Source organism: Oncorhynchus keta, chromosome 7, assembly GCF_023373465.1.
Source record: "Oncorhynchus keta strain PuntledgeMale-10-30-2019 chromosome 7, Oket_V2, whole genome shotgun sequence".
Classification (NCBI taxonomy): Eukaryota; Metazoa; Chordata; class Actinopteri; order Salmoniformes; family Salmonidae; genus Oncorhynchus; species Oncorhynchus keta.
The window spans coordinates 14,083,931-14,092,053 of NC_068427.1; the positions used below are offsets into that span (position 1 = coordinate 14,083,931).

Genomic DNA, 8,123 nt, shown 5'->3' on the forward strand with positions numbered 1-8,123 from the left:
ATTGACAAATGATCCATTTAGAGCTGTCTTAAATACAGAATGCACAAAATGTATGCACTCATCTATGTAGCCAACCCTACCAGTGGATGTTCTTTCTGCTTCCAGATGTGGATCCCAGATGGTTGTACAACCTGAGACAGAGGCAGCTGAAGAGCCAGTCAGCAGCACAGCAGCATGGTGCCCAGACCCCCACCGGAGGCTCAGAAACCCGCACCCTGTCTCAGTTCCTGTCTGCATATGGAGATCAAGCCTCTTCCTACGCTGCAGCAGTGCGGAGGTCTCCCAACAGCCCCCTCTCTCCCTGGTGCTCCCGCAGCTCGTCCCCTACCGCAGGCCTGTCCGCCATGCTCTCCCCCCTCTACCTGGGGTCAAAGGGCAGCAGCCCCTCCAGCACCACCTCCGAGAGTCCCTTGGAGCGTGAACGCCTGCTCAGTGCCGGGGAAGTGCAAGGTTACCACAGAAGCTACATTGACAACTCATTGAGTGCAACAAGGGGCCACAACAGAGACACGTGGTCCCATACAAGGGGCAACTTCACACAGAATAAGTCAAGCAGAACCTCACAGCAAATGGGGAGGCCCCGGACCAATAATTACAGTGCAGCAGGTCAGAACCGAGCCAGAGTGATACCGGGCATATCGGCGGTGGTGGAAAACCTCAGTACAGAGCAAGAGGGAGCTAAAGTCAGTGAGGGGGGATGGATCAAAGTGGAGCGCCAAAAAAGGTTACCTCGACAGGACAATAAACAGGCCAGAGGAAGACAGAGGAGAGGGTGTAGAGGTGGCCGTGGTGGACGAAGCGGAGAATCATTTGCTGTTTGAAAGTGTTAACATCTCTTAACAGACTGGACATCAGGTTTCCTTTGAACATTAACCTTCACACAACTTCTATATATACACGTTTTCTCTCTGGGGGGGGATCTTTCTATGTTATTTGAGCTAGGGAGAATTGTGTTTTAGGGAATGCACCCAATTCAGTCTTTTAGGGCAGATTTCTGAAATGTATTGTACACACTAAAATATTTTTGGGATTTAGCATCTACATATAATTTGTAGTTGTATATTGTGAACTATTGTACATAAGCCTATTGTAAATTGTATAGCCTACATTGTTCTAATCTTTTTATATATGAGATATACTGTATAGCTAGATAATTATTTTACTATAATAAAAAAAAGTTAATCTACTTATGGATTCATAAATGGAATAGATTTTTAAAAAAATAGTCTATAACTATATGTTGGGTAAAAAAAAAGAAACATTATATGAAAGTTCAAAGTATTATTTCATTACAGTTTTTCTCAAGTCGCTTTGGTGCATTTTTCACATCATCCCTAACATGTGCAAAATAACAAGTGCATTTCTCAGAACAATTTGTACAAACTGCAATATACAATGGATATGTTTCTAAAGCGAGTCAGTCACTAAAACTCCATAGTACATCTCTCAAAAGTAAATATTCATGCCAATGATCATGTCAGTGTCATCAGAATGATAAGTCATTGATTGAGTCATTGTTCACGAACAAGGGCGTCAAAATGTTTAGGCATGTTGTCAATGTAACTGTGTACTTTGACAGTATTACCTGATGTAAACTTAGGCTACAGTTTGGATGACAGTTACTTTATTGAAAATGCACAAGGCTGCACTTCTATGGCATATATCCATTTCAACAGTACTATTTACATATTACTGTATGTGGGTTATTGATTGAAAGAGACGGGACAACCCATGGGGCACAAAGGAAAAACAACTAAATTAGAAAGAAACACAGGAAATCACCCCTAAGGCACAACTTTGCCCGCAGCACTGTTGTGCTCTCTACACATCCAGACGTTCCTGTCTGTCGGCCCACATATTCTCATCCACATCACACCGGATATTTCCCTTCCAATGAGACGTCGAAAGAATCTTTTGGAATGCCTTATCCATCCTCTGCAGGCATCTACTGTGATGTCCTCACATGCTGCATCCATTGCAGCCAGCAGGGTCATCTGTGTATGTGGCTGACGATCGTACACCTTCCACCTCCATGCTGAAAATAACTACTCAATTGGATTAAGGAATGGTGAATAAGGTGGGAGGAATTCTATGAGCATCCTCGGGTGGGTCACAAACCATTGCCTTGATGATGTTTGATCGATGGAAACTCACATTATCACAAATGACCACATACTTTGGCAAATCCTCTCTAAACAGACCCCTCTCATCATCAGGGATGAGAGCCCTGTAGAGAGTCTCTAAAAAGTTGAGTAGATGCTGGGTGTTGTATCGCCCTATAAGGTGGATATGGGTTAGGACACCATGCTCCGAAATAGCAGCACACATGGTGATATTGCCTCCCCGTTGGCCTGGCAAATCCACAGTAGCTCTGTGACCGATGATATTCCGACCCCGCCTTCTGCATTTGGTCAGGTTGAAGCCAGCCTCATCCATGTATAAAAAGTTGTGAGAGGGTTCACTTGATTCCAACTCCATTATACGCTATATCCCAGAACACACAGTTGAATTTGTTTTGGTAAGGAAGAGTGACATAAAATGTACATATATTGCATGTTCCTTCCACAGCAATGGACATGTGTGCAGTTTATGCTTACTGTACTATGTATCACTATAAAATGTTGCTGTAAAGTAGTTACATAGATATATGTTTTACCTGTACATACTGGTACCGTAGCTCCTTAACTCTGTCCTCATTCCTTTGGAATGGTACACGGTACAGCTGTTTCATACTCATCTGGTTTCTATGCACACCCTGTCGATGGTTGAGATGCTAACCGTATGGATGTTTTCAAAGACATCGTTGTCTTCTATAATGGTCCTTTGTATTTCCCTGAGTCTCATGGCATTGTTTACTCGGACCATGGTGCAAATAGCCTGTTGAGGTGTGAAAAGTTGTCCTCTGCCACCGGTTTGAGGTAATCTTGCAGTCAGTCCTATGTGGGGAAATGCCGTGATGCATCGCATACTTTCACATAGACAAAAACTATGCGAACACACATTTTACTGTAAAACATACAGGTGGGTGCATGTAAGGTGCAGTATGTATCTGTATAGAGTATATTTCTGTATGCTGTGAAATACAAGTGGACTACTGTAATATGAAGCATTGTAGGAAGTATACAGTATACTGCTTATATACAGTAACAGTGCACTGTACATTGGTGGACATACCTGTTCTCTCTTCGAAACGTTTGAACTATTGAGGACACGGTTGATCTTCCAATATTCGGCTGCACCCTTCGACCCGTCTCAGCCATTGTAAGGCCATGATTGACAACATGGTCTACAATAGTGGCCCCTATGTCCTCTTCTGCCTCTTCCTCTGTTTTGCCTTCCACCACGCATCCTTGCTCCTCTTCTCCCTCCTCTTGGCTGTTGACCCTGTTCGTTTCCTGGTCCATCCATTATTGGAAAATTGCAACTCTGTCTATATATGCTTGCCAATTGATTCTTCATGAGATGCAACTTTGAGCAATTTAGACAACTGGTTGATTGTTGGTTGAACTAACACTTTATATTCCTTCATGAGTGAGGGTCAATTTCACCTGCACGATTCATCAATTCACGTTTTTGTACAAAAGGTCTAATAGAAATGTGTAAAACTATGCTTGACAGTTTATGACAAATGGTTCAACAATTTAGCATGTAATGGCTTATGCAAGGAACTAATGCCTAGATGTTTTGAGGGGTAAGACTATTCAACAGAGAACCATATACTATATTTTGATCAACATGACATGAGCAATTGATAATGTGGAAAAAAGCAGACACTTGTACATTATCAATTGCAATTTGTTCAAAAGGAATAAGAAATTGCTTTAATGATGTGCACAAGTGACTAGATGATTTGGAATTTGTACAAGTAGTATCAAGAATTGCAATTTTGATCTGAGAAATTCATCAAAGCGACTTGAGAAAAACTGTAAATATGGACGCGACGACAACACCAGATGGAAAGGACGCGGGAGTTTTTCTATAAACCCGCCCATTTAGGCAAATGTGGACCTTGGGATATCGCGCCACTGCTTAGTACTTGAAAGGTTAGATGTTGGTGGATCCGTATATGACATAATGTTTTAAAAAATGTGCACAAAAATAAAGATGTCCACCAGCAGTATTTTCTAAAGACTTTTTTCAAATGTTATGTGGCGTATATTTGTGGATTATATTTTTATTTTAGACCGTCTTTTGAAACAAAAGTTTATACACCTTTCAGGACACTTTCCTGGCGCGGGAAATTTCTCAGCCAACATCTGCTAGTCCGAATTTTGGTGGGGTTTCTCTGTATTCATAAAAGGACTGCAGAAACGTGTACTTGAGTTTTGACTGAATTTCTTTGCAGAAAACTTGATAGAAAACAAAATGCGTCCATCTGGCTCTAAGGTAATGAATGTTTCTTAGAGTACAATATATTTATCTCAATATATCAAACAATAACAGGGTAATTTATTTATCTGATTTTATAGCTGCAGAGAATGTAATACTAAGTAGCTAGCAAAAATTCTGCTGTGGAAAACTTAACGTTTGGCTCTTATTTTCTTGCTCACATTTTAGTAAACCTTCGTTACTTTAAGCAAAAGCTGCTACAGACTTGCCTAGATCTTATTGGAGTTGCAATGCAATCATTGCTTTGCTTCAAATCCAGTATCACAAGGCTTAACGTCACCTAGTTACCATGTAGTTGTCAATTGAATCTAGCCAGTTTGGATGTTATAACAATTTCAGTGGCTACTATCTAACAGTAGTTATACCACATAGTTTTGGCTCCACAGATTTTTAGATTTTATCCTGGCAAAAGTTTTGCCATTTAAAATGTCGTTTTTGGCCACCATCACAGTAAGTACATCGTACCTGGCTAATCACACTCCTTTGTATAGCCACCTAACGTTAACTAGCTAGCTTCAATGACCTTGTAAATGATACATTTGTGTCAATGTAGCCTTGATATGGCTTAACTATGCTAGCTTCCATTGTTGAATCTTGCAGTCGCATCTCTATCACCGTAGGTATTGCTGCTTCTCTCCTTGTCCAGAAGGGCGGCAGTGTGCAGGCAGTTTCTAAAACTACTAGTACTCACATTGTTCACGTATCTATGGTCTGAGCTTCCAGTCGATCCATTCAATTTCTCCTGACTTGCTCATCTTGTCTCTCCAGCGTCAGCAGGCCCCCCAGCCTCCCTCCACCAGGATGGGTTTGCGGAGTTTCCGTAATGTATCTCTGGTGCCCATGGAGACATCATCTTCTTCATCAGATGACAGTTGTGACAGCTTTGGCTCTGACGGTGCCTTTGCTAACACGGTAAGGCAAATAGCCACATTTCACCCCGATTACAATCAGTGTTTGACCATATTCACTTCATTGAATTAGTTATTTGTTGATGAAGCTAACTGAAGGTTGTGCTTTCACTTTCCACAGAAAAGTAGCTTCAGAGAAGCTAAGAAGGTGGCGGAGAGAGCCAAGGTGTTTGAGGCCAGCTCGGAGGGAGAGTCTCTCAGTGGGTTTGAGAATGCCTTCAGCAGTGAAATGAGTGCCATGGTGTGTTTTTTTGTATTGATATTACGAGCTTAATGTTACTATGCAATGGTGGCTACTATACACACAAAAACACATTTCAGAATGTGTTCTCAGACAAATGCACTGTGTACTTCAGAGAGTGGACTCTGACTCTGAGGAGTCGGTGACGCCGCGGAAGAGGGGCCGGCGGTCACAAACTCTGAAAGTGGCCATGAAATTCCCCACCAGGAGGGCCAGCCAGAAGAAGAGTATTGCAGCAGAGCCCCCTAAACAGCCCAAAGTCGCTCCCAAACAGACCACTGGGGAGGGAGACAACTTCATGGACAAGAGAGCGCTTAACATCAGGGAGAACAAAGCCATGGTACGACACAATCATTCAGATAAGTCGTTGTGGCTGTAGCTTGCCGAGGGACATTTGAGTGCTAATTATGTTATTTCTGTTTATTTTGTTTAGCTTGCAAAGCTGATGGCAGAACTCGACAAAATACCTGGCTTCCCTAGAAGAACGGCCCTGCCCATGATGAATGTGGTGAGTGAGACTAGATGGAGGATATGGCTGTCCTATAAAACACGTATTCGGGAAAGATTTTAGTAGTGATGAAATATGCTACAATGATTTACATTTTTGGGCTGTAGTTAATGCGTGCTTGTTTCTTCTGTAGCCCTCTCGCACTCCTCGCCGGTCTCAGGGAGCCCCTGGACCCCGCAGGAGGAACCCTGAGCGTACCTCTCGGCCCCACACTCGCTCCCGCTCCCTGGTGGACGGCCCCCCATCAGAGGAGGAGGAGGAGGAGGAGGAGGAAGAGGAGGACAAATTCAGCCTGATGCGCAGGAGCTGCTACTACGAGGAGGTGAGTGACGCCCACACCCTTATTGACCTCGGTGTTCGGTTTGGTAACGTCAAGTAAAGCGGCATTATTTTTTTTTCACCGTTTCCTGATCTGTCCTTTCAGAAATGGTGAATACCAAACTCTGGGAATTGTCCGTTTGGTTTATACATGTGTGTTTACAGAAAGCGCCCCGTCGACGCAGCTACAACGGGGTGCAGGCCTTTCCTCATGTGGTGCGGCCTGTGAAGGACATCTCCCAGAGGGAGCTGGATCTGATCGCAGACAACGTGCGGGAGAAGGTCTACAACAGCTCCACTGTAAGTTCCCGTTCTCTACAGTGGTTCTCAAACGGCTGTCTTCAGAGTTAGATTTCTGTTAAGTCACATTCATACAGCCACGTTCACCAAATTCACCCCTCTAATGTTCTTGCTGTAGGGGTCCACTTGCCATCAGTGCCGGCAGAAAACGGTCGACACCAAGACCAACTGCCGTAACCCAGAGTGTGTGGGGGTGAGGGGTCAATTCTGTGGCCCGTGTCTCCGTAACCGCTACGGAGAGGAGGTCCGAGATGCCCTGCTGGATCCTGTAAGTGCTACACTCTTCCTATCCGAGCCCTCAGACAGTCCATCTGATTATTTGAGTGTTTTGTCAAGAGAATGCCGCCTTGGTTGACATTGCCCTGATCTCTTGCAGGAGTGGGAGTGTCCGTCGTGCAGAGGGATCTGCAACTGCAGCTTCTGTAGAGCCAGAGAGGGTCGCTGTGCCACTGGAGTTCTGGTCTACCTGGCTAAGTACCACGGCTACGACAACGTCCATTCTTATCTCAAGAGGTAAGGCTCTTTCTACTTATGATCTAAAACCTTTGTCTTGCAGTCGTATTAGTACTTTGACTGCTACTGTGTTGGGAATGAAAAATGTCTGTCTCTCTGCAGTCTGAAGAAGGAAATGGAAGAGGGCCAGTAAACCGTGGAGAATGTAACCGGATTTGGAACCTGACTGACGATGTTGTGATGTGGCTTTTATATTCCATAATGCAAAACAGTAGATTTTTCTATTGCTCCTGAAAATGTTTACATTGTTTTAAATGTGTACAGTTTTACTGTCAATTATGTGATTGGTATGTTTATACTGTGATGTTTGCCTGTGACATTCACACTTATAACCTGTAAGTTTGGATATAAACTATATGTATAAATTGGTTGTCCTCTGTTAATTGTACTTGAGTCGTCAATTTCTTTGTATAAGAAAATTAGCTTTAAACTTCAAGGTTTATTTGCTGATTTTAGTAAGTCTAAGCTAGCCTGGGAGTGTTCGTCTGTTTGTGCTAACATTCCACAATGTTTGGCATCTGACACGGAGTACAAGGAGTGGAATGTTGGCGGCAAACCGGTCTGGATTTCAGGCTAACTAAGCTGTTCTCTCTTCCCAATGTCACGTGGCTACTTTTGACTCTGCTCAGTAGTCCACCATTGTACCCATGAGGTGGTGAGGGCTATTTCCTCCTGAGCAGAGAGAAACTGATATACTACAGCGCCTGGTTAAATCCTTCATTAGATAACTGTCACTAATGGTGTGGAAACAATTAGCAGTCTGTAATGGGAATCTCAAACCTGTAAATCATTTGTCCTGTTTTATCTCTTTGTTGCTCTGGTCTTTTTCTCTCTCCTTTCATTTCCCAACGATGTTTTACAGTGCAAATGGTAATGTTTTCAGGTGTCACTCGAGTGGCAATGGGGTTATTGCCGGTATTTTCTGTTCAGTGTGTGGTACTACACA

At 43.3% G+C, this 8,123-nt stretch overlaps 2 protein-coding genes across 3 annotated transcripts in view; both read left to right on the plus strand.

The window, feature by feature from the left end:
• The window catches only part of LOC118386047 (mitogen-activated protein kinase kinase kinase 20-like), a 48,430-nt gene extending 47,122 nt beyond the window's left edge, over positions 1–1,308 (plus strand). For both annotated transcript variants that reach the window (XM_052522017.1, XM_035773423.2), the window contains one exon: positions 106–1,308. In XM_052522017.1, the coding sequence (XP_052377977.1) occupies positions 106–821 (716 nt within the window). In that variant the 3' untranslated portion in view covers positions 822–1,308. The remainder of the gene's footprint in view (positions 1–105) is intronic.
• A 2,915-nt stretch (positions 1,309–4,223) lies between these two features.
• On the plus strand, positions 4,224–7,565 carry cdca7a (cell division cycle associated 7a). The gene is made up of 10 exons (XM_035773426.2): positions 4,224–4,386; positions 5,158–5,301; positions 5,419–5,538; positions 5,654–5,878; positions 5,972–6,046; positions 6,180–6,368; positions 6,530–6,664; positions 6,783–6,932; positions 7,041–7,177; positions 7,280–7,565. The coding sequence occupies exons 1-10, from the start codon at positions 4,366–4,368 to the stop codon at positions 7,308–7,310; spliced, it is 1,227 nt and encodes a 408-aa protein (XP_035629319.1). The 5' UTR covers positions 4,224–4,365; the 3' UTR covers positions 7,311–7,565.
• Positions 7,566–8,123: the final 558 nt, after the last annotated feature.